The sequence below is a fragment of the Perca flavescens genome, chromosome 5, assembly GCF_004354835.1.
Source record: "Perca flavescens isolate YP-PL-M2 chromosome 5, PFLA_1.0, whole genome shotgun sequence".
NCBI lineage: Eukaryota > Metazoa > Chordata > Actinopteri > Perciformes > Percidae > Perca > Perca flavescens.
The window spans coordinates 6,030,804-6,058,351 of record NC_041335.1 but is presented as its reverse complement, the minus strand read 5'-3'; the positions used below and the strand labels follow the sequence as shown (position 1 = coordinate 6,058,351).

Sequence of the window (27,548 nt, the reverse complement as noted above, 5' to 3'; positions counted from 1 at the left end):
ATGATCAGCTCCCCTACACCCAACATCTCAGACCTGAACGATGGAGCCATCACACGCCTTGCCCTTCGCCAACATGGCATCATGACTTTGCGTAAATATACACGCCACTTTCATAAAGCAAAATGGCGTGTTATTGTACGCATTTTCAGCTATCCACGTGTATGCCTACGCTGTATACAACTGATGTAAACATACCCACCACGTGGCCTCGCCACGTTGCGTGTTATCGCGAGAACGCGACGTGCTATCGCGAGAACTACGTCACACGCCTGTTAAAATAAATAAATAAATAAATAAAAGTTGGGTTTAGGAAAAGAACACAGGGAAAGGCTTTAGTAACAAAACAGTGACAAAAACACGGAAAATAACGACAAAAACACGCTTAGGACAACAATAAATGGTTGGGTTTAGGAAAGAAACATTGGTTAAGGCTTATTAAAAAAAAAAAAAAAAAACTGGGTCTCCTGGGTGAAAGTCCTGTGTACGGCGGAAATTGACTTGCAATGTATGTCAATGGAGGCCGATTTGCGTTGATATACACGCAAAAATGCGATTATGCGTCTTGATAACATGCAAAAACGGAATACAAATTGCCAATTCATGAGATCAGTCTGCCCTCGCCCTCGACACCAATCACCCTCTATATTCACACTTTGCACTGCTGCCACCTGGCCGCAGATACGGGACTCTGCGACTACCATTTGAAGTCACTGTTCCGTTATTAATTTGACTATTATCGCCACTGTTCATCACACCCCCAACCGGCCCGTCAGACACCGCCTACCAAGAGCCTGGGTCTGTCCGAGGTTTCTTCCCAAGAGGGAGTTTTTCCTCGCCACTGTCGCACTGCTTGCTCTTGAGGGAATTACTGGAATTGTTGGAATTGTTGGGGCTTTGTAAATTATAGAGTGCGGTCTAGACCTACTCTATCTGTAAAGTGTCTCGAAATGACTCTTGTTATGATTTGATACTATAAATAAAATTTTATTGAATTGAGGTGTAGAAGCACTCGCTTTGGCAGAAGTTTTGACGCTTCTGCCACAGCACTGCTGAACAAACCATCTCGCTGACCTTGTATAGATCCGGTGTCTTTGTTGTAAAAGTGCTTGTTTCTATGAGTCTATAAACCTGTCTTAATGTTATCTGTTGATGTATTTTTCTGTGTATATTGCCGTGCGCATGAAACAGACCGTGAAAACAAATCTCCCTAATGGGACAATAAATATCTATCTATCATTAACAATATGGATAGATAGTATTATATTAATCAGATGCAACTTTACAAGAGCCATCTAAATAATGTTTGACGGTTTATCAAGAATTTCTTAATCATTAACAAATACTTAATATATAAACTGTTATGTGAGCAACAATAAATTGTTAAAATATCAAATTATAGCATACGTAATAATTAGTAAATAATGATCATTTTGTTGTTAGTTGACAGTAAAATAACTATTAACTCAAGTTTAGTTAACTATCAATTTACCATTTATTAGCGATGGTTATTATAAAGCCTAATAAAGCAACTGGATAAAAGGGGATACAAAAAAATGAGATTTATTGAACTTGAAAATAGCATTAAATTCCACTTAAACATTCATTATAAGTAATCATCTACAACATTACACTGAAAATATCACCAACCACATATAAAACCATGGACAGAGGATCAGTTCAAACGTAAAAAGCAACTCAACAGCTAAACACAACCCCAAAAAAATATATATATATTAAAAGAGGAATCTTCAGACAGGACACAAAGAGCAAAGGCCATGCACAAAAGAATCATCTATTGTTAGTTGTTAGAAATGCTGGCTCATGGTGATGTTGATGTTTTAGCTTCAGCTATTTCTGTAGTTTTGCACAAAACATTTTGGAGCCCTGTTTTTTCATCAACTAAAAAAAAAAAACACATGCACAAATCTTTGAATTCACCCCAGGCAAACCTCAATACAAATAGAGGAAGAATGGAAGAGATGCACAAGCACCACTAGGCGTATAGCCTGAGGGCGTCCCTCGTCTCTCTGGCACATGTTCAGTATCGCTCGATTCTGCCCTTCTGCTTCTAGTGAGAAAGCAGTCTGACAGTTAACAGTCACACACTGCTCTTTTCTACCATCTGGTGGAACATGAAATCAGTAGCAGGAGGGGGAAGAAGACCAAATACTTGGCCAGTTTGTTCTTGGGTTGGCGAGAGGAGCATAGAGAAACATGGAGTAGTCAGCAGGACGTGATCAACGTCACTTCAAGTGTAGGCACTCATGGCTCTTCAACAGTGCACAGCTACAGCACTTGGGAGGAATAAAAGTGAATTTCTAAAACACACCGAAAAAAAAAAAAAAAAAAAAATTTCCTCCCAAAAGCCAGGTTGACCTCGCAAGTTTCTTTTGAAGAAATCTTGCTTGCATGTTTACAGAGTGTTTGAGCTCAACATCACAAACAGATATGTTGGGAACAATAGTAGATTATCTCACTAAATGTTTCACTTACATAAAAAAAAAAAAAAAAAAAAAAAAAAAAAAAAAAAAAAAGACTGTTGTTTGAACACAGAGTGATGTGGGAAATCTTTGGTGCTCAGTGTGACAGAAAACTGAACAGGACCATAGGAGATCCAGAAGAACTGTTGGCATCATCTCCAATCCCAATTGAGTTTAAGACAAAGGACATTATAAAAAAGGAGTGTTGCATTACAACAGGAACCCACAAAAAAAGAAACACCAGAAGTGTACTTGTATGGCTATACAAAAGATCCTTCATTTCAGGCAAGGCTCAACAGGCCTAGTCATTTGTTACAATAGTTCAGCCACTGGTCCTCTCCTTCGACTCCCTTTATGACTTTCGCTCCGAGATGGACCGAGTACAACAGTCAGCCATCTTGGACCAGGCAGGTCTGGACTCTCGAGACACAGCCACATATTGAAGAAGAGATACACCAACCAAAGCCCTCCTTTTACGCATGTTAATCAGTCTATCCTGGCTATCATTAACATAACTCCATTAGTACTATAACATAAAAAGAGGCTGACACTCAAATATTTCTATGTACCTTGTGAATTTTTATATTTAATAAAAAAAAAAAATATCACAGCATAGATTGAGGCACAGACGCCTGAATATATTCTGGGATTACTGCACAGTAATTAGGGTCTCTCTTTGCTTGCATATACATTACCAGTAAATTAGTATGCTGCAGATGGAAAGGACTAATCAAACCCTGTTTTGAATGACTTTAGTGTTCCATAAAAGCTTGAGGAGCATGTTTGAAGGGAGGTAAGGTATTAATGGGACTGCAGAGCTGAGGCTACTGCCAGGAGACAGAAGGTGCTGATAAATGACAAGTCCCAGCCCAGTGACCCATAGACTGACACTGACTGACTACAGCAGCCTGCACTGGACCTTTCCACTGAAGGGACTCGGGTTGGCGAGAGTCTAGGCCGATCTCGTCACGTTTTTTTTTTATTGTTGTTGCTGTTGTTGGGAGTGTTATGGGAGTGAGAGATGAGCACGAATCCACAGACGTTATTGGAGATCTGCTTCAGCTGAACGGGACCACCCCCAGCCTGTGCAGGTCCGCCTTCTCGCGTTGTCATTGCTCATATTCGAAGAAGCCGGGCGTCATAGAAAAATTGTTCTCAAGAGGAGTTCCAGGAGTGAAAAGTCCACGACACGCACTGTGTCCTCTGAGTGGCAACTACATTTATCTACTGCATGATGAAGCCAGGCTGCGGGGCCATCCGGGGTGGGGGCCTTTGAGGCAAAGCTGGAGGGTACTGAGATAGTAGGTGGGTGGGGTAGCCAGAGGGGACGTTGGGGAATGGTTGGCCTGTTCTGGGAGGAATCGGCGGGTATGGCGTTGCTGAGAAGAAAACAGAAGGCTGGGGGGCAGCGGTTGGAGATGGATTTAGAATTGGGGCCGGCTGGGATGGAGGAAGTGGGGGTTTCCTCCTCGGCTGGGCGACGGGGGAAGAGCCGCTGCCGGCGTCGTTGAGGAGGGAGGAGGAGGAGGGTCTGGCTGCTGCCGACACGTCCTGAGATCGGGAGGTGGGGACCGACGCCTGGGGGAGCCGCTCACCATTCAGCACCATCTCCTGCATCTTCTCGATCTTCACCCTTCTCAAGTGGGCCAGCTTTCGGTTGCTCTGGTAGGCATCGACGAAGGAATCCAGGGTCATGTCGCCATCCAGGAACGAATCAGCCATGTTCTGTTGACAGAAGTAAAAGAGATGTGTGGCAGTTTTAGAGAGAGAAGAGAGAAGTCCCTTTGGACTCTCATTCAACACCAAGTTTAGAGCCAGCCGACCAGTGTTAACAGCGGGACGTTCAGGGTGACAAGGACACATTTTGGAAGTGCTTTGGGGGCCTTCTGTAAGTTATTTCAGGGTACTAAAGAGTTAGAATAGTAACATATTCAATATTTTTCATTTCTAGACATCATAAATAATCTATAGCTGTTTGGTGCCCTTTTGCCTCGTGCCCCCCCGGGCAGTTACCTACCTCGCCTAATAGTAAAGTCTGCTCTTAATGTTTTTCACGTGAACCTGACAATGAGTAGCCGCGACTCGGGTATGTGACGCAACTCTGTCATGGCAGGTGTAATGCTCAGGACCCAAGGCGGCGCAGTGTGAAGTTGATGAGACGACCCTTCAGAACAGGCATGTTGTGAATGGGCACTGCACTAGTTAAACAAATAGCCTACGTTATAGGTTATAGGGTCATCCTATTGTTCGGTCTTATACTCATTTATTTAAAGCTATAGTAAGTAAATTTTTTTTTTATATAAATGAAGGTCCGTTACATTCAAGCCATTGCCAAATGAGTTGCTACAAAAGCTAGTTAAGACAATCCGCTTCACACAACTCTCTCTGGACTTCTCAGTATGGCTGCGTTTAGAAATTGTTGTCGTCCTGACGACTCTGCGCGCAGATAATGACCTCTTCTGAAGAGTCTATCATGTTTTTTTTTTTTTTTATCCTCCGTGTCCTCCTTGGCTACTAGCAACTGCGTGGAGGAGCCTTCTGCAATTACGGAAGGCTTGTGTCATGTGGATGCAACAACAGTGGTCATTACTTAGAATTCCTCATGGGGGTGACAGAAACTACGCACTATAGCTTTAAAAAAAGAAAAAGAAAAAAAGAAATAGTCTCTCACTCGTTTACGGAGCCGACTCGTTTCGACACGTCACTATTTAACGTTATGTGACGATCAAAGAATTGCAGTACACAAAACAGACATTGGGTACAGTACCACCTGAATGCAATTTATAGATGACGAGTTTGGTTCCAATTTGCTATTTGACCGTTTCAACAGTTGCAGCATAACAGAAAATATGCCTGCCTTTAGAGAAACAAGACGAAAAACGAAATTATTGGCATCGTTTCACTCTGAAAGTATTATTGCATTGTTTTCCAACTAAAAACAGAAATACATGTGAAGGAATAACCGTTTATAATTTATCAATTATGCTTACATGGCTGACAGAGTTTGTTTGAGTTTCTGCATTTTAGGAATCGTTTTTTTACACCACGATTACACCTCCGGGTTGCATAATCAGGAGCGTTTCAAAATGTACACACATTCTCAAGCACAAGAAGAAATTGATAAATCAGACGATGTAATGTAGGCGTAGGCCCCTGCTGTCTCAAAAGTTTTGATGGCAATGTCCTTGTGGGTGATGCCAGAATTCAGGAGGTTGAACAGCAAACCCAGATGGTGCCCTTGTAGTATTTCTCTTATGGTGTAAATGTAGCATTATCTAAAACACGGGAGAAGCGCCTTCAGGATTTGATTGACCGATCAAAAGCACTGACAGGACAGAAAGATATTGCAGGGATAACAATTTTCACATCTTAGGTAGTCTGTCATTCTGCTGCCCAAATGCTCTCCAACATTTGAACAATGAAGCCTCTGTAGAGTTGGACGACAAGAGCAACTGTAAAGGCAGGTACATACATGACGTCATCCATGGAGAGAGCAGTATAATGCTTACCTCTGTCTCCTCTTCTATTTTGGCTCCCTCCGCCTGCAGCAGGGCCAGCAAAAGGTCCAGGGAGGTGTGTCCTGACTTGTGGTCTGTTAAGAAACAAGACCGAGAGACAGCAGAAATGTTATTCTGACGGACCCGAAACTGAGCAACGCTAAAAACACACGTTGGACGGATGTCAAACTGCTGTTAAATCACATTTTCATCGAAAATACTCTTAACGCTCACTGAATGCTACGGTTTCTGATGGAAATAAAATGAAATTGTAATAATGCGTCAGCGCAATGAACCTGATGTTACCGCTACACCCCGAGGAAGGCTACAGCCGACATGCGTCTGTGTACTTTTAAATGTCTTGCCAAATGAATTAAAAGGGCTTTAATTTTTTTGTAAACCAACATTGAGTGCCAGGATATGATCATAACTCTTCCTCCTCTCCGTCAATTGTATTCCCTTCCATGAGCACAGATGGTTAAAAGGATACCGGAAGCGCTCCTGCCACATTGGTCTTCTTTTCTTTTTTTGAAAACCGCATGCACACTTGCTGCTTAATTCGATACACGCAGGTACCATTCTTTGCCTCTCCCGACATTTTGTTTCTCACTCGCAGACAAAAAAATAGATTGACATTGACATTGTTGTTGAATTGGTGCACAAGGACTTTTATCGTGCAAGTGGCAGTTAATCTGTGCGTGTGAAATAATATACTTCTCTTGTGAGCATGTTTCAGCGCGCTCACAATATGACATAAATTCAGACTGATCTCATGAAGTGGCGTATGTATGACAAGTCAATTTGCCAAAGTGGAGTGTACGTTTACGCTGTGACGTTGCAGACTGCCGTCCGCTGCATTCGGTGCAGACATACACGCGGATAGCTCAAAATGCATACAGATAACACGCCACTTGGCTTTAGGAAAGTGGCGTGTATGTTTACGCGAAGTCATGATATCACTTTGCATAAATTTGACGCCATACTTGGCTAAAAAAATTTGCAATACGTTATTTCCAGTGCCACACACTCTGTGACCACTCAGCTCGCCCCCGAGAACCGCCACTGCCCCGATGTGCAGGGAGGTGCGAGGGCCCGTTCATCTCTGCTTGCAGCTTTAATTTGTTATTATTATTAATTTGTTGCATTTTATCAGATGCAAACAAAAACAACATCATGACATTGGCATTATATATCCCAAATTGGCCAACCTGCTCTCTAAATATCGGCATCGGCCATTAAAAAACCCAAGCCTTTGCGACAAAGGCCCTTTTGTCTGTGAACCAGAGCTACAAACCTCATTTGCAATATTACAAAGCTACAATTCATCACATCCTTTACACAATCTTTCGAGTCACAGGAAACTGGTGTACCGTTTACACAGCGCTCGAAGCAACACAGATGCACTGTAGATTAAGTGCGATCTGTGCCTAAATTAACCAAGGAGCTCATTCGCCGAACAAAACCCCCCCAAAACATTCCCTTAGTTCTTAAACTGAAATGAACATGTTCGTTACATTAGATTTGAATGAGCCTGTCACTCAAAGCTGAGGCAGGATATGTGAAATCCGCCAGTCTTGGTCGTGTGACTGACACATCCAAACAGCCAGAACGCCTCTGTGTTTGCTGTGAACTTGCAAAAGCCCCACAGAGTCAACTGAAACTGGCTGGGTGTCTCTAAGGAGGGAGCCGGTTTTGTTTGTGTTCCTAAGCAGGACTGAAAGTCAACACCAATACCTGGGATTGTAATCGCACACAGTAGCACTCTGGCGATAAGACCATTGGCACATCGCTAGTTACTTTACCTTAACCACTACAGCATTGTCAACTCGCCTTCATTCCACCAAGCCTTGACACAATATAGTGGATCTCCAATTACAGGAGAGACTCCAGTCCAACTAGGCATGGACCAGTATAAGATTCTGACGGTACTTCAGCAAAAATATCACGGTTTCACGGTACTGCAATTACAGCTATAAATGTATTATTTTAGAAATGTCTGGGTAAATGTTTTTTTCCATTGAACACAATGTATTTTATTTTTAAAACACACTGCACACTGGCAGGGAGAGGGATTTCTAAACTGCACTCTCTGTCCTTGAGGACTCCGTGACTTTTTCAAACCGCGGTATATACTGTGAAACCGGGAACCGGCCCGTGCCTAAAGCTGCTGACACACTGAGCCGATAATCGGCCGTTGGACAGTCTGGCGAGGTCAGTGACTGGAGTCTGTCCGGTGTGTTCCGAGTGTCTTTCGCGATATGTCGCAGCCTTTCACGCTATGCGTATTACGGCAGTTAATATTGTAATGACGATAACAATGTACAGCACTCATTTTATTATTATTTAAAATAGTCGTTGAAACATTTCCCTCGAAACCACTATTGTCGATCTTATGGTGGAGCTATTTGAAAAGGCAGGGGAATCACCAAAATCATAAGGGTTCATCCTCTGGGGAACATGAATGTCAGAATGTTGTGCCAGTCCATTTAGTAGACTGACAGACCAACATCTTGACCCTTAATGCCATGCTGCTAGCATGGAAAGTAGACTTTCCACTATAAGCCAATGCCATACTGATTACCTTCTTCTCAGGTGTGCAGATTCTCAGGTTAAAAGCAGCGGAGAAAGCAATACAACCATACAGACTTTTACAAACACCAGACTGCTTGCTTGTAACTGGACATTTCTCCGTTCTTGGCGGAGACTACATAGCGCTGCATAAATTAAACCGCAGCTACAAAACACCACGGTAAATTTCAGCCTGCATGCACATTCAAAATAAAAATAAAAAATATATTTGAATCCCAAACTTGAAAATCAAACACCTACCCATCGAACAAATATCCAAACAATTCGGATCCAGCCCTTATTATATCATATATACTTTGAGTATAGTCAAAGTACAGCTCTCTGTTGCCGTCTGTCAACTACTCGGTCACTTGAGAATTTCTAACATGTTCCATGGTTATTATGGGTTAAACAGAGTAAATGAGTTAGGGTGTGAAAGGCCAAAGAAAGTATTGACAAAAGGCCTGGCCAAGCTACGCTCTGCTCTACACTTTGTTAAGTCTGGTATCTCCTATTGAGCACACCAATAAAGAACATCCACGATGTAGCACCGTAGTTAAAAATTCACAGAACTTTATAATGCTGGTTTATCTACTCACTAACACAGGCATTCAAAAAAACTTATGCAACTTGTTGTATAATTTCTGCACTGACTGGCTATGAAAAAATTAATGAGCCAAGAAAATGGTTGGGAGGGATAACGATTAGCCAGACCAAGATTTCTGTCAAATTGGCAAATTTACTGGTAATATTTTGTATCTATATATTGTAGATGCCAAAACCTTATGATGGTTTTGGCACATTTTACTGGCAGAGATTAAATTCAATCGAAAAACATTCAAAGACAGAGGCTTCATTCTTAACACAGCCTTTTTCCAGGGTGAACTCTCTCACTCTCACTCTCTCAACCAGGCTACAGCGGACTCTCAGGCATATCAGCAGCACTCCTCGACACAAAGCTGTAATTCTCTGGCTGAGCGGAGAGCCTGTCAAGCAACAAAACACACAGCCTGGGCCTGGAGATCATGAGACAGCCATTTAGTAAATGAATCCACATCGACCTCTGCTGTGAATCTGAAGAGGGGGGTGGGGGGAGTGTCTCTCTCTCTCTCTCAACTCCCTTGCATGCCAACCCCATCATCCACCACTCCCACCGTGGCTGTTTTACACCAGCTTGCCTGGCAGCACAATGGTCCAGTGTGGGCAGCCGTTCTCAGAGGCGGTGGATGGGGGTGGTGATGGGGCTGCCCTGCCATTGTGGCTTCCAGAGCCCAACGGACAGTGAAGGGCAACACAGAGGATGCACATTTCCTGGAGAAAAGGTCGGGGAGGGCGATGCTGGCAGTGGAACTGTATGAAAACGACAACAGAGCGAGCTAATGCATAAAGTGCGCTGGATCTTTCATCTGGGACAAACGGCTACATTTCTCTCAGCTCCGAGCATCGCTGTCCTTCCCCAGCTGCTCTGCAGCAAACCCACAACTAGGACGGCCAGTGCATGGGAATAACCTACATTTTGACAAAAGCCATCACTTGCTGACAGCAGCCAAACCCGCAGACTGCAAAAATCTATTTTGGCCTCGAAGCAAAGTCTGTGACAACCGTAGTGTGTATTGTATACATGACAGCACCGGGCTTTTAGAGTCTGCATGCCTTGCAGGGAAGAAGGCAGAGTCAAACTTGTATCAGCGTAGCAGAGTAGTGAATGGTTGGCGTGCTATTTTGAGAGGGTCGCTTGGCAACCGCTGCGTCAACAAGGTCACAAGCATTGTCATTCCCTTTTCTTCACACGCTAGGAAGTAGCGTGAAGGTGCGTCAGTAAGGGTTACTATAGCCATAAGTCTCTTGCAGTGGAGACGTAAATCTGATCTGAGAACTTGCTCAACCCAAGTTCAATCACAGCGGCTGCCTGCAGCAACATGACATCATGGCGTCTGTTAAAAAGGGCTGCTACAGCCTCTGATGGGAGACATGACAACTGGTCAAACAAGTCTGTTCAGCGCGTGTTCACGCAGAAGAAGAACAAACTACGTGTCTGCATAACATCTAAAGATTAGAGATGTTCCGATACCGATACCAGTATTGGTATCGGCTCCGATACTGCCTAAAACGCTGGTATCGGTATCGGTAAGTACTGGAGTTTATGCACCGATCCGATACCACGTAATAAAGCCCTAAAGAAAATCTACATTAAAAGTAGTTTATTTATGTTCTTTTTCCGTTATAACTGACTGTCAAACTGGAGAATAAAAGAAAGTTCTGGGGCATTCATTGTTTGTGTTTGTTCATGTTTCACAAAGAGTTTAACCTGAGCCAGACTGACAAAGATAGAAATCATATCACATCCATACAGGGATAGTAGTATACAGCTGTTAAAACATAATGAAATATATGACACTCTGGTATCGGATCGGTACTCGGTATCGGCCGATACGCAAGTTCAGGTATCGGGAAGCAAAAAAGTGGTATTGGGCCATCTCTACTAGAGATGCATCGATAGACCGTCCGGTAACCGGAATTGGCCGGTTTTCACGTGCTCGGCCACGACCAGCAACCGGCGAGGTCAGTCTGACATAGGCCGATTTCATGCCGGTCAACGCTACGATTAACTGACAACATAAGTTATACGAGTTACAGTTCTCAAGGACGCACGCGACGGCACAGTCTCTTTTCCCTTTCTCTCAACTTTCCCGCGGTGTGTCGCCCGTACCCGCTCATGTAGGGAACCTCGTGAATTAACCTGCAACATGTCAGCTGTTTGGAAATTCTTCAGCGTGTGTGCAGAAGATAACACATTTGCAATATGGAACCACCTGCAAGGAAAAAGTAGGGCGTGGAGGGACAACCCCAAAAACCAAAATCACATTTTTTTTTTTTTTTTTTAAAAAGGTGGATATTGGATGTGAAAAGAAGGAAATGGTTCCAACATTGCACTTTAGATGTGTGTGAATTTCCCACACCAGGAGTAATTTATATAGTTCTATTTTATAGTGATCCATTATCTGTTCAAAACATTTTCTATGTTCTGTGCAAAATGTTTGTTGAAGAAATGACAATAAATATTTGCGTGTGCTGTAAAGTGGTTAGAAAATATGAAATCTGAATCTGCTAAAATCGGTATCGGCTGGCCTAACTCAGAGAAAATCTGAAATCGGCCTCGGAAAGTTGTAATCGGTGCATCTCTAATAACATCTCATCTTCCTATGATGATGACTGACAGTGTGGAAAGGTTCACCGTCAAACTGTAAGCAGATAACCGCAATCACCAAAACTCTCCATATTATCAGTATTTTCATATTGGATGTTTTGATGCAGAGCTGTCAAAGACGCATAGTACATAATGTCCCCGGGTTGCATTACAGCCCAGAACTCTCGTTTCTTACCATACATCTGGCTCATGTTTCCAGTTTGTATCTCAGCGGTCACTATAAAATAATGTAAATAATAATTGTGTTTAGGTTTCCTGGACTGTTCCATTTTCTGATGACACAGAATTGGGAAGCAGGGCACAGTCTGAATTGCTATTCATACTTTGCAGTGACGTCATTACCATGAGTACCTGGCGGGCAAGAAACGCCGATAGAATGGCGATGAACAGTGGCCAGCCCAGGGAATTGCAGCCTTGCAGATTTCCAATACTACAATCAATCAACTATTTAGACCATAAGTCACACCATATGTCACTCGGAACATGTGATCCATACACAGCACCCGCTGATGTTTTCATTGCTTTGAAGCTGACAAAGTCTCTACCAGACTTGGAGTTTGGAGATATTTAAATCCGTCACCTTACACCGCACAACAAATGAAAGCCTACAAAAGTACAGATAGCTATCTTTTTTTTCCAAGAGTGGATGGGTTAACAACGCTGTCGTAGTAACGGGAGTACTAGTTAGCTAGCTACCCGCTAACGTTTGCTAATCTGTTCGGTCGTGTGATGAAGTCTTCATCTGAATACGTACACCCTCCCTGCCGGCGAATGACAGCTTGATTGACAAGTTTTTTTTTAATTTTTTTTTTTTAAACCTTCTGCCAACACTAGGCTACGTATCGTGTAGGGTGACCAGACGTCCCGGTTTGACCGGGACAGTCCCGATTCCCGACAAAAGCTGTGTGTGGACGCTAAAATATCCCGGTTTACACCAACCACTATGAAATTGTCCCGGTTGTCAGTGATTACATAACCGACGTGGTCTTATTATAGCCCGATCATGAACTAAACCCATCTAGAAAGACAAATAAAGCGTCCAGTGTGTGATTTTTACAATGTGTGTGTGTGTCGTGTGTGTGTCAGTCAATCGTAGCGGTCTGCGTCTGCATCATCTGTGCAGCCAGCGTTACGATGTATATTCGTAAACATTGTTGCAACGCCTCTTCTTATCCGTCTCGTTTTAACCTAACTAAGTCTTTTGCTGACACCAGTGTTAAATTTCACTGCAGGCTTTCAGCCGACAAATTGATTCACTCCTCTAACAAATATACGTTATAGAATGAGGTTCTTGCCCGCCAGCCAGTAGTTGTGACGTCACGTGCAAAGTATGACTTCCGAAATGGTCTCGATTGAAAGTACAATATTAGAGAAGCTAAACTATTCCTTGCTAAAGAATATTTGATTTCACTCCAAATTTAAATACATGTGGACGTGTAAAGGCATTGTTTCCTTCTTATTTTTATCTTTAAAATCATATGTATATAGTAAGTATATCAATATCTGGGCTTAAGGATATGAGTTTTGGTAAAACAATTTACCAATATCACAAGAAATTATAATACTAAAAATCTTTCGAGACCCTAATTAAAAAGTTAAATAGTTCGTAATGTGCCCTGTGTATATTGTGCCGGGTGCTCTGTTTTTAATGACGTCATAGACAAGAGTGTTCAAATTTGGTAAGAGCTGGGTAACATTAAACATTCAAGACACCTGGCGCCTGGATAGCTGAGTTGGCGGTGCGGGTGCCCATATATGGAGGTATACTCCTCGACGCAGCGGGACCGGGTTCGACTCCGACCTGCGGCCCTTTGCTGCATGTCCCCCCTCTCTCCCCTTTCATGTTTTCAGCTGTCCTGTCAAAATAAAGGCCTAAAATGCCCCCAAAAATAATCTTAAAAAAAAAAAAAATAAACAATTCAAGACACTAGCCCTTGTATTGTCCTTCGTGTCATGGGGACTTGGTTAGTTTATTTACATTTTGTAATAGCCTGTCCAAGCGCGTTCGATCGCAGCACGGGTCTCTGGGACCCCCCCCCACCCTGTGCCAGTTTACGTGAAATGACATCACATAGTACGTGAGGGTCACCGGGGGACCCCAAGCTCAAGCTAGATTTTGGATATCGTTATATCGTAATAGGACATAAGTGTTGTCTTTTCCTGGTTTTAAAGGCTGTATTACAGTAAAGTGATGTACTTTTCTGAACTCACCAGAGTAGCTGTTCCATTATTTGCCTTTTCCCCAGTTTGACATTATGTCCACATTACGGATGATTATTTATCTAAAATCTAAGTTTGAACATATTTTGTTAAAGCACCAATTATCAACCCTAGAATATCGCCGCAATATCGATATGGAGGTATTTGGTCAAGAATATCGTGATATCTGATTTTCTCCATATCGCCCAGCACCATTTGAATATATTCAAACCTATGTGTTTTTTTTTTAGAACGAATATTTGCATGTCATTTTTGGCCAGTTTTGACAGCCCTACGAGACACAGAGGATCACTAGAAATGTTTCGCTTTCTTGTAAGAGCTGTACAGCGGCCGTACCTAGGGTGGATTTGCGAAGCTGATAGGACTCAAATCTCTCCTGGAGACAGCTGTAGCGCTTGGTGAGCTCCTCCTTGTTTTCCTCCAGTCTGGGCTGCAGGATGAGGTTTTGCTCTGCCAGGGTTCGGTTGTTGGCCAGTGTCTCCTCTTTGCTCTGCTGAACTTCCTGCATCTACAAACACACACACACACACACACACACACACACACACACACACACACACACACACACACACACACACACACACACACACACACACACACACACACACACACACACACACTAATGTCAAAAGAAATCTTTTTTTTAAATCGTTATTTATTTTATTTATGTCAAACCACCAAATTAAAACACAATCAGAATTTAATAAATTTTTATTTTTATATATATATATATATATATATATATATATATATATATATATATATATTCCTCTTTTTTTTTTAATTAAGGCATTAAGATCAATTTCCAAAAGATGATTTTTTTATTCCTCTTTTTAGTCAACTTTAGCATGGGTATGAATACTTATGAGCAGCACTGTATATAATAAAAAGGATAAGTTGGAGAAGGAGCAGGCGGAAGCATACAGCTTATTAGGTCCTGCCCGTACTTCACAATATCATAATACGCACTAAAAATGCAGCGAGCCTTCAGCGTCATGCTGCGGTGGCGATCAGACTTTTCGGTTTGAGGCGGTGTGAAGGCCGTTTTATGGTTGTGCGTAGAATCGACGGCGTAACCCTGCTTATAGTGAAACCTTCCCAGGTCACTAGAACGTATTTTACATAGGACAAATAGGACATGAAATAAACTCAATATGGCAAAAATGTAATAACAAAAATAATTACAGAGATAATTACAGGCTTAAACTCAATTTGGCGAAGATATAAAAAATTATGACAACAAAGGAATGAAATAGCGTTATGATTACAGAAAAAGGCAGGAGATTTAAGAGTTCTATAAAGCTGGAAAATCATTTCAATAGTTGCCAGTCAGGAGGCTACATACCCCCGAGCATAACTTTTCTTTTTAGTTTTTCTTTTGAATACAGGTAAATGGACTGTATTTATATATCGCTTTCCTAGTCTTAACGACTACTCAAAGCGCTTTAACAGAGTACAGGAAGCATTCACCATTCACACACATTCATACACTGCCATACAAGGTGCCACCTACTCATCAGGTAAACATTCACACACAATTACACAGCATCGGGAGCAATTCGGGGTTCAGTGTCTTGACCAAGGACACTTCGATATGGAACGGCAGGGCCAGGGATCGAACCACCGATTGGTAGACCACCACTCTATCACCTGAGCCACAGCCGACAGGTAGGGAGGTTGAGCTGCATGTCGGGTGTAGGTACTTATTCCATTGGAAAATTGTGTACTTATGGCGCCCTAACTCAGCCTTTATTTTGATGTCAACCACAAATCTGTTAAGGCTGGTGACTGTATCTTGCAAGGTTACCCTAAAGTGTGTGTGTATGTGGGTGGGGGGGGGTGGGGGCGGGGAATTGTCAACTGCCCTACTTCCGGTGCCTATGCTCGGACCACACTCATCTTTCGAACTCAGTGTTTATTTTGATCGCAACTACACTTTTCGTGACTGCAAGTTGCACAATTTTGACGAAAATCTGTCCACAGACAGACATTTAAACACAAACACCTGGCAAAGCACTCAAAATGCCTTTGTGGTAGTCCTCCTGGGCACAACATTGTACCATGATCTCTCTCACACACACACACACACACACACACACACACACACACACACACACACACACACACACACACACACACACACACACACACACACACACACACACACACACACACACACACACACACACACACACACACACACACACACACACACACACACACACACACAACAAAAAAACTATAGGCTTTAAATCCCCTGCAGGGCCATTACTGACAGCGGCAATTTATTATTTTTGTTTAACCAGTCTGGTTAAATCCAAACAATACAAAATGTAACATGACTTATTTCAGCGTATTAAGCACTTAAGAGCAGTAGGGGAAAGACCGACCCAAAAACTGAAATACAGCAGCTGAGATACTACTGACTTATCAAGTTTTAATGGCTACCCTGTTACTAACAACAGATCTTTGTCAGGCCAGGCGTTTTCACATGTCATAGCAGGAAATGCCCAGCCAGGTATATCTAATAACATGAATCATGCATTCACGCGTGCCAGTACCTGGACCCTAATATTGTCAATGCTGTGCAGTGTTCATCATTTTGCGTCACTATTGCATGGCTGTAATGCAGATTGGGGATTTTTTTTTAAATGGGCACTATTAACATGTCACACTCAAAATTCAGGACACATAAAATGTTTGATTATGAATGTAGTGCCTTTTTTTTCAACCTGGACTCTATTTTCCTATGTTTTTGTGTCTAAGTGACTGATGAGAAAGACAATCTTTGACATTGGTGCAGTATTAAGCAAGTTCGCTGCAGTCGGCAGTGGCGAAACAAGCTACAATGTAAGTTAATAGGACAATTTGTGTAAGGTAAAGGTACTTTATTTGTCACATACACGTACATGTAGCGAAATTCATTCTCTGCATTTAACCCATCCCTCAAGGGAGCAGTGGGCAGCCAATCACAGCGCCCGGGGACCAACTCCAGATCTGAGCCAGTGCCTTGATCAAGGGCACTGCCTGGAGAACCTAGTACATGTACACCCACGCAAACATGGGGAGAACGTGCAAACTCCACACAGAGAGGCCCCAGAACAACCTGGATTCGAACACAGAACCTTCTTGCTGTGAGGCCACAGTGCTAACCATTGGGCCACCATGCTGCCCTGTACAGCCACTATTATAGTTTACTCGGACACCTCAATTGACCGTTCGCAAAACCCCGCCCTCGAACGGTCCTCGTCCAATCCTAGCTCAGCAACTGTAACTAAGGAGAAGGACCCCCGTCAAACATTGCGATTTCAGCAAGATGGTGAAACGATGCGCCTATGGCACCTGCAAGTCTGACACCAGGTACCCCAAAAGTTTAGAGGGAGGGGTCATTTTGTTCACCTTTCCAAAGCCCAAGACCCAAGCGGAACAATGCCGACAATGGATTAAGTAGTGTGGGAGACCTCACTCACAGCTAAATGCCTCAAAGATTAATAAGCATAGCTACATATGTCTGCTCCAAGGTAAGTAAAGCTAGCGAGCTAACTTATATCAATTATCAATAAGTAGTTTAAGTAGCCAAGTACATAACAGTTACAATCTGTAAAACTGGACTTAAGTTAACAGTTGTGGTTCTATATAGCATTATTATCAAAAGTAGTAAAGTTAGAACGTTAGATACTTTATTATTCCTTAGGAAATTCAGGCAGCATGATAGCCGTTAGCCGGTCAGGCACATGTTGCTATCGACACAGATAATTTAGCAAGAGGTTGACCATATCATTGAACATATCCCTCCACTGCATATTGCAGCCCTTTCTGTCGTGCCCTGGAGGATATGTTTGCTGCATTACTCCAAAACCAATCACTTATACCAATAGGTATGGAGCTCAACCCAGCCATGGCTATGTGTCTGGTTCTCAATTGTTTGATGGAAATAGTAACAATAACTAGGGGGCGTGGCTTTTGCGAATGGTCAATTGAGAGGAGCCATCAAAACTTTTTTTAGGTTTTGCCGTGTTCATGTCATATATTTCAGAAGAAAAGAACTTTCATGTCAGCCTCCGAGTTTTAATTCCAAATCTGGGATGACCAGAACTTCATGTAAAAATTGATGGAGTGTGCCCTTAATGCAAGTTTTCACTGAAGCAGCAAGACAAGTTGGCAGAACAACATGCTACTGTGTGAACAGCGGGGGACAGAAGTTTAAAAAAAAAAAAAAAAGGTCTCCTGCTACTTCTCAAACACATCCAACCAACAATGTGCAAATATTACCAGGATTGGGCGAGAATATGTAGGAAAACTCTAAAAATACACTGTAGCGTAGGTCTTAATTGTGTAACAGTTTCTAAAATGGACTAAGCCAGGCCTTATTTGGGTGTTGGGCTGACGGAAAACAAACATTTTATGAAGGAAAGCAGCTAAATATGTCTATTTACCACTGCACTTTGCACCGTCATATCCTGAGGTAAGGTGGACTCCCTTTTGCAAGAGCCGATTTGCTCATCCATAGTGGCCTGCTGAGGAGGCAGACCTTTAAATAGCATTTATAACTGCAGGCTTGTGCCGTCAAACCAAAGACGTAATTGTTTGCTGGGGGAATGCTTCACTCTCTCCATAAAAGGCTATAATAATCACAGGAAATGTAGGTTTAAAGAATTTGTCTTGATGGAGCACAGACCTACGAGATAGTGTAATAAACCACAATATGTGATGTAATATGCAAAAACAAAAAAACAAAAAAATAAAAAAATAAGACCTCTAACATTGAAGCCCACTTTGTTCTAGTAATTGTTAAGCTCAAATGACAGATGAATTTCCTTGGTACTTTGTTCTGTGTAACCGCAATTAAAGCCACATAAAAATGTAACTTGTTACACAGACAAGTGGGTAACCAAACGAGTTTGAAACCAAGCTTTGGCTCAAGAACTGTGACCTATAAAAATAAATAGGTGATGTTCTCCTTAGTCCCCACTCTTGGCTAAAAACACAACATTTTATATTAGAAAATAATCTAAATATTAGTATTAGAGCTAGATAGGGATGCAACGATTATAGGTGCCTTTCTCAAGAGCGCTTTGGCAGTGCCCAGGAGGTGAACTGGCATCTCTCCAGCTACCAGTCCACACTCCGTACTTGGTCCGTACGGGGACTTGAACCGCCGCCCTTCCGGTTCCCGAACCAACTCCCCCGAAATGTATAAAATAAAACACTATAGATCAGGGGTCTTCAACGTCTTTTAAGCCAAGAACCCCTTAACTGAGAGAGAGACAGAGCAGGGACCCCCCTACTACATATATTGTATACATTTAAGTTGCATATTAAACTGGGCCTACTATAACGTGTGGGAGGCCTAAAGCCTTTATACATACCTTTTTAGTGTATAGAATACTAAGCTTTTAAAATATTTGTTGGTATGATTTCATAAATCAAGTTTTAATGGTAAACATGCATGTGGCACATTGAATCCTTAGAATTAACTGTATCTTTGGATGGCTACCTTATCTATAGGTCAGTAAGCCTATCATTTTTTTTTCACAAATAGGCTGATTTCTATTGGCTAATTTGTTGGATTCAAGTTAAGACATTTTTAAAACTGAAAAAAAAAGTTCTCCCTTCATTCATTTTGCCAGATGATGGTCTAGTGCCGAAACATTGCCTACTATTAAATAAGACAGTTTGCCGGAGTTTCTTTGCAACTTTTGACATACTTATCCCCCTCCGACGCACCTGTCTCATGAATTCTTACCAAGACCAATATGACGAAGAGGGGTGCAGCCCTAGTGATAACGATATATCAACTCATAGTAATTTATTTTTACATAAACGCATAACATCAACAAACAATTTTGATCCGGATCCCTTAGATGTGTGACATAAATACATAAAAAACAGTAGTTACCCTTTAAATAGTGATTTATTTTGTGTACAGCCTACTATTATAGTTTACTCGGACACCTCAATTGAGAGGAGCCATCAACAATATAGATGTGCAGAGTATTCTTCTATAATGAACAACCTTCAAAAAAAATGTACAATAATTTGGTGCCCCCCCCCCTGCAGTAACTCTGGGGACCCCCTAGGGGCCCCCTGTTGAAGATCTCTGCTCTAGATGTTAAGGTTATGTGTTGCCGTCTTCTGAAACAGAGCACAGCAACAGTTTTGAAAGTTTTCATAATGATATGATCAATCATCAACCGTTTTATTAGCCTGACGAGCCAGACCCACATCACGACGTTGGGTCTGGGAACTCACCATTGGCCGGGCTCAATCCAAGGGGCGGGATAAACGGTTGTCTTTCAAATTCCCTCTGCACTCATAGCCAACCAGAGCAACGCTAGTTGATAGATTAAACTTTTGCCGTATCCGGTCGGCTTTTTTAAGAACGACTTCAGTGCTTAACTCCAAGTCTTCCAGAGTCACGGCCAAAGCCGATTCCAAAGGCCGCTGTTTGCCAGCAGCAGCAGCAGCCGCCATCTTCTTTGTTTTCAAGTAGCAGGGAACTCACGCGGAAGTGTCGTAACTCTGCCGTCCTTATGTTAAGCCCCGCCCACCGACTCTATACACGATGTGATTGCAAGCCAAGTTGCTAGACTGACCCTGGCTGCAAATTACATTTGCTGCTGCTAGGGTGTGTCTAGATTTCTAGGCTATCGTTTTATTTAAATTCATCTGAAAAGATTAGACTAGAGGTGAATCAATCAAACCACAAAACAAAGGCCAAGTTGGCAACAACAGCGCACTCCTTCAGGCCCTCAAAAAGCTAGAAATGGTTTTTCTAAAAGTTGGAGGAGCTGCTGAACAAGATGCACCTGTCACGGGGAGAGGCGCAGCGTGTTGCCACGGAATAAATGCGATGAAGAGATCTCGATCAGCCTTGTGTCCCATAGGGACGAGAAAGAGGAAGAGGAGTTCGTAACATTATGTGGTAACGTAAGACGTGACATGATTGAGCTGTTGCAGAGTTTTGACTCGTACGAATGTAACGTTGTCATCAGTGTAAATGCAAACGTCGGTTGGTGCTGACTCGTAACATAGCGTTAACTGTAACGTTAAGATTAAACAGGCCAACGTTAGCTAACTGTCAACGTTAACAAGCTAACAAACAATTAACGACGTTAACAAACAAAGTCACTCGGTGTAGCCTTTACGATTAATTAACCGTGACGTTTTAAAGCGTGGTTCTAGTGAAATCGGTTAAGCGCTGCATCCCTAGAGCTAGACAGACATCGGCCAATATTGGCTTATTGCAGATAAGGAACAAGAAATTGCAGTAAATGTCAAACTGGGTTTGAGGTAGGTCTGGGAAATATATTGATATTATATCGATATCGTGATATGAGACTAGATATCGTCTTAGATTTTGGATATCGTAATATGGCATAAGTGTTGTCTTTTCCTGGTTTTAAAGGCTGCATTACAGTAAAGTTATGTCATTTTCTGAATCTTACCAGACTGTTGTAACTGTTCTATTATTTGCCTTTACCCACTTAGTCATTATATCCACATTACTGATGATTATTTATCAAAAATCTCATTGTATAAATATTTTGATAAAGCCCCAAAAGTCAACACAACAATATTGTTGCGGTATCGATAGAGGTATTTGGTCAAAATATATCGTGATATTTGATTTTGTCCATATCGCCCAGCCCTAGTTTGAGGTAATTAAGAAACAGTGCCTGCGTCACATACTGTACATTGTCCCCCAGAGAGCACTGGCAAGTGGATTTCTACACTGTAAAAAGTCTCTGTATGTATTTATGTCACACATCTAAGGGATCCGTATCAAAATTGTTTGTTCATGTTATGCGTTTATGTAAAAATAAATGACTATAAGTTGATATATCGTTATCACTAGGGCTGCACCCCTCTTCGTCATATTGGTCTTGGTAAGAATTCTTTAGTCTATTAGTCGGTTTTTTTATGCTTGTTCATGCTTGAACGACTTATTTCCAAGAAAACTTTTGAGCACACCTCCGGTAAACACAAGATGTAAAGTGGTGCTTTTGCATGATTCTTTGTGGAGAAACTCAGTTTTACAGGATCTGTCAGTGAAATCAATTAATAGATTAGTTGAAAAAATCATGAGTGTTAGTGGACTAAGAATTTCTTTAGTCGGGGACAGCTTTACAAAAATATCTATTATTTTTTTTAAATCAGCCTCACAAAAATCCAGTATCTGTAATGTAATAATTATATGAACATGTTGGAAGCTTCCTCAATTAAACAGACATTGAGCAAGGCACTTGTGCACCAATACATTACAAAATCTATTCCGTTATAAATTGATACTACTGAAGTTGAAGTACAGCATGCCTGCTGCATTGCATGCATTCCTGGATTAGTGGAGGCCTCGAAAAAGATAAGAAGCGAGAGATGGTGCTCAGCTTAATCTTAACTTGCTTCAAAATGTACAGTATGAAAGAAAGCTTAAAATGAGCCGAAACCTCATGTGTTCACATAATAAAACTGGGTCACCTACAAACAAAGATCATGCTGGCTGTAGCGCAGTGAAGGTCAAAATGTTGCTGAAAAGCTCATATTTAAAAAGAATATTACAATATTAAAGCTGCCTGAGCTTGCCTCAAGACACAAGCCACAAACTACTACTACCTACTACAACACAGATCCACACATAAAAGTCGCAATTAGTTTACAACAGGACCAGTGGTATAGGTGTGGCCTATTTAAGGTCAATTCACGTGAAAAAACAGGATGCATTTAATCTAAACAAATTGAAGACAGAACCATTTGCATTATTCAAAAGGCAACGCGCGCTGCCTTCAGTGTGTCTTTTGCAAAATGAGAAGCTTATTTCATGCTACGCATGCTTTTGCTGTAGGGAATAAGCTTCTCATCCCAGGCAAGGGTTTGGGTCTATATACTACAGCTGTATAGTCCAAAGATCTCAGCAATCTCAGGTTGCACTCAATGTCTTATGACACCAACTGCCTCCGTTCCCATTAGGGCTGCCACATCTTAGTCGATTAGTCGACTAATCGGTCGTTTTGGAGATTTCTTTAGTCTATTAGTAATTTTTTATGCTTATTCATGCTTAATTACTTATTTCCAAGAAACTTCTGAGCACATTTATGGTAAACACGAGATTTAAAGTGGTTCTTTTGCAGGATTAATTGTGGAGGAACTCCAACTCCAAGTTTTACAGATGGTTAATTAACTACATTTATATTGTGCTTTTCTAGTCTTAACCACCTCTCAAAGCGCACAGCTCTGTCAATTAAATCAACTAATCGATTAGTCGACAAAATCCTATAAGTGTTAGTTGACTAAGAATTTCTTTAGTCGAGGACAGCCCTAGTTCCCATACAGATTATTACAAAGAAAGAACTCCCTAGACAGTTCCACCTTTGGCTCAGGCATGTATTTACTTGTCAGGTTCAGTCCATACCATCTCTCCCATAATCTCATGACCGGTTTAAAATATCAACTCACTGCAGTAAACAAGTCCCTCCCTCTCTGTAAGCTACTGGGAAGTGGAAAATGAAACTATGGAGACAATCAGACAGGGTGTGGATCCAAAACCAAACCGACAACAAAAAAAAACCAAGGCCAGCTCAGAGACAACACAACATCCACCCAAACAGCTAATAATACCTAACTGTATTCTTCTTGCTTTTGCTGTAGTTAGGGCTGGGTATCGTTCAAAAATATTTGATACCGGTATCGATACCAATACCGTGACGTTGCTACCGGTTCCTAAACTATACATTTTTCGATACCACAGTCTCTGTGCCTAACGTAGAGTTTTTCCTGCCTGCCTCTACGACGTGTAACGTTACACAGCCAATCACAAACATTGCTAGATCTTAGTAGAAGCACGCTGCATGCTTATTGGCTCACGGACCCTGATGAGATTTACTCCTTAGAGTTGAAATTGGGCATTGAATGACGAGGCATTTTTCAATACTCGATACTACTATAGTAGCTTTTTCTCATGTCTGAGAAGAGGGGCTTTTTAAATCACATTTTAGTCCTCACTCTTACACAAAATTAGCTCAAATGAAACTGCCAGAGTGAAGACACAGCACCATGACAACAGGCAAGAAAACTGCCTGTGTCCTGACAGTGTGTGTTTAATGTTTCCAATTAGGGATGGATCCAAACTGTAGTTTAAGAAAGAAGATAAGATAAGATAAGCCTTTATTGTCTCCCATAGGAGACAATAAGTACCCTATCATGGACACACACACTCTGTTATTATTCATTAATTTGATTGCAAGCGGCACAAATGAGAATTTGTACCGGTTAAGCTTGCAGGTTGGTAACCTGTACCTTCTGCCTGAAGGCATCAGCTCAAACTCACTATACAGGACATGATTTAGGTCGTTGATGACTTTGAGACCCTGTTTCCTCACCGCCTCCTCAAAAAGCTCCTGAAGAGGAGTTGGTGGCATTTGGCCAATTATTTTGCCAGCCCTTATTATCAATTTTTGTAGCTGTGATTTTAGTTTAATGGACAGGTTACCGAACCAAGCCATTATACCATAACGAACAATAGATTCAATGGCTGCCTTGTAAAACAGTATCATGATCTCTTTGTCCACTCCATGAACTCTAAGTCGTCTTAAAAAATACAGACGCTGACATATCTTAGAGCAAACGTACTCCACTTGATGGGACCACTGTAACTGACAGTCTAATTGTATACCTAAATACTTATATGTTGTTACCTGCTCAACAAGTACACCTTCAATTTGAAGTGTGCTATGATCTCCTATAGACCTGGGGTCAAAAATCATTTCTTTGGTTTTATTTACATTAAGTGTCAAGTTATGCCTGTTGCACCACTTCACTACCTCCTCTATCTCCTGTTTATAGATATCAATATCTGAGTCTTTTGTAAGTAGACTAAGTATGGCCGTATCATCTGAAAATTTAATAATGTGGTTATTTCAATTTATGTTTCTGCAATCATTTGTGTATATTATAAAAAGTAAAGGAGAACTTACACAGCCTTGAGGGGCACCTGTACTTATGTTCAGAGTATCAGAAAGAATAGAGTTAACTTTTACCTGCTGCTTCCTGTCTGTCAGAAAAGAACCATACCATCTAATGACGAAGGGGTTCACCTCCATCTGTTGTAATTTACATAACAGTGTCTGAGGGAGAATACAATTAAATGCAGAGCTGAAGTCCATAAATAATAATCGAACATAAGCTGATGGATTTTCAAGGTGCTTTAAGATAGAGTGTACAGTTGTGAGTAAGGCATCGTCAGTACCCCTGCCATTATTATAAGCAAACTGGTAAGGGTCCAAAAGATGCTGTACCTCGCTCCTTAATTTACCGACAATTATACGTTCTAATGATTTCATAACTATTGATGTTAGCGCAACTGGTCTATAATCATTATTATGCTGTGGACAAGGTTTTTTAGGCACGGGAATCAGAACAGAGGTCTTCCAAATAGTAGGGATGGTACATGTATCGACAGAGAGTTGAAATAGAGGGCTCCAAGCCGGAGTCAGCTCATCCGCAAATGTTTTCAGAATAAAAGATGAAATGCCATCGGGCCCGCTGGCCTTATTTCTGTTCAACTTTTTAAAAACTGTGGTAACAGCATTAGGGTTAATTATTATTCTGTCCTGTATTAGGTCACATGGTAACGAGGTAGACAAGTCTCTGCAGCAGGTCACATTGGTGTCATAATCTAGGTCAAAACGTTTATAAAAAATATTGAGATCATTAGCCTTGTCCAAATCATTCCAGAGTTCATGTTAGTCATTTCTTTCACAGTGTCCCAAAGTTTTTTAGAATTATTTGTTGAAAAGGCTTCCTTAACTCGTGTGCTGTGTTCCTCCCGAGCCTTCTTAAGTTTCCCCCTCAGGTCTTTTTGGATAGATCTCAGCTCCATTAAATCATTGTTCCGGAATGCTTGCTTTTTCCTCCTGATCAAATGTTTAATTTCAGGTGTGATGTAATCTTTGTTGTTGGGATATATTGTGATCGTCTTTTTTGGCACAACAGTATCAACACAGAAATGAATGTACCTTGTTATCGTGTCCGCAATATTGTTGTCCTGATAGAAGACATCCCAATCTGTGGCCAGGAAGCAGCCACTCAACGTCTCCTTGCTATCATCCTGCCACACACTAACAGTTTTTGAGACAGGTTTATTTGTTTTAATGGTACACTTAAAAGGTAGGGATCAAGTGGATGGTATTATGATGCGAATTTGAAAGGGGGGTTTAATTCTGGCAGCATATGCATCGTTAATGTTGCCAAGAGTTTGCACTTCATGAGCAAGAAGAAGAAATTCTTCCAACACAGGGATATGGTGGGACTGATTCAGCACGGGGTAAATTAAAGCGCATGCCGGAATTGACCATTTCGGAAGCAGCAGCAGTGTGGGGAATTACAAGAAGCACAAATTACTGTATAAAAATGTGTCAAATCTGTTGGCACTTTCCTCTTTATATGGTCTAAGATTTTGGCTTGTAATCGCTTCCTGTATGGAAAAATGGACCTTATCAGCTGCTTGTCGTTACAAGGTGATAGAGTGCAAGGCAGGTACACCTTAACTGGGAATTGCTGAGTCCTTGTGCTACTGGACCAAGGCCATGTAGAAAAAAAAAAAAAGACCAATGGTCTGTATGAAGAAGGCAACTTTGAAAGTCTCTATTAATGTTACTTTGCAAACGGCCTCACATACCTTCTTCGTGTAGTATCACTTTAGATCTATTCAGAATGTATACACATATAGCTTTATTCGACATTACAGCTACTGATAAGAATTACATCTTTGTTGTTATAATGTTGTAAGTATTACTTATGGTTCTTGGTGTTCAAAGAGCTGGTTAATAATTCATATTTTAGACAAGGGTGTTAAGTATCGTTTTCCTCGGTATCGGTCTACCTGTGCGGTCAGTCATAAATGGGCAGATTTGTTTGGGAGTTTGGCATGACGACAAGTCTGGAAAAAAAAAAAAAAAAAAAGTGTCGAAGCTAGGCCATTGCTTAAATTTAAATATTTCCTGAAAAGGACTCAGCAATAATATGGTTATTAAAAAGTACTCTTGTTCATACATAAGTGTAGACGCGCGTCTGTTGCCTGGGTAAGTACCGCTTTTATGGAGCAACAACGTCGCAAACTGGGAATCCTCGAGTTAAAACTTGAGACGATGCTAGCCCTTGCTCCGTCCCAAGGTTAACGATTTGTACCCTATTTTAGGTTTCAGAACACTGAAGATCGGTTGACAACACATATTTGTGATCAAATCCCACACGTGATTCGAAGCAACCGTTTCCGTGACTGTTAACCAGAGTGTGTTGCACAACAAAGGGCTGAGGAAACAACAGTGACCGAGAAAAAAGGAGCAAGTAGCTAACGTTGGACTACAAAAGCGAATAGCTTAACATACCTCATCCATCTCCTGTACCATTTTTGTGAGTTTTTCGTCGTCCTCCAGAATTTCGTTGAGTTGAGTCATCGTGTAAGCACTAAACTTGTTGGAAAAACTAGACATTTTTTTAGCTCTGGTTGCGTTTCTCTTCGCCTGTGATCCCTCTTCTCGCCTTTCACAGATTGTGACAGCTGACTGGGCTTCCCTTACA

At 41.6% G+C, this 27,548-nt stretch overlaps 1 protein-coding gene across 1 annotated transcript; it reads right to left on the bottom strand.

Annotated features, from left to right (window-relative positions):
• Positions 1-1,544: 1,544 nt before the first annotated feature.
• Positions 1,545-27,548, bottom strand: vps37ba (VPS37B subunit of ESCRT-I a). Its single transcript, XM_028578157.1, has 4 exons — positions 27,356-27,548; positions 14,310-14,481; positions 5,990-6,072; positions 1,545-4,205 (listed from the first exon to the last, which is right to left on the bottom strand). Exons 1-4 carry the CDS (start codon positions 27,458-27,460, stop codon positions 3,705-3,707), a joined length of 861 nt encoding a protein of 286 aa, XP_028433958.1. The 5' UTR covers positions 27,461-27,548; the 3' UTR covers positions 1,545-3,704.

What these genes read in the sequence shown, in the direction of transcription:
- vps37ba (XM_028578157.1), bottom strand. Translation starts at nt 27,460, where the DNA reads ATGTCTAGTTTTTCCAACAAGTTTAGTGCTTACACGATGACTCAACTC. An exon ending in GCTTCGCAAATCCACCCTAG is followed by an intron (nt 6,073 to 14,309) that starts GTACGGCCGCTG and finishes GTTTCTTAACAG; the next exon opens with ACCACAAGTCAGGACACACC. An exon ending in AAATAGAAGAGGAGACAGAG is followed by an intron (nt 4,206 to 5,989) that starts GTAAGCATTATA and finishes TTCTGTCAACAG; the next exon opens with AACATGGCTGATTCGTTCCT.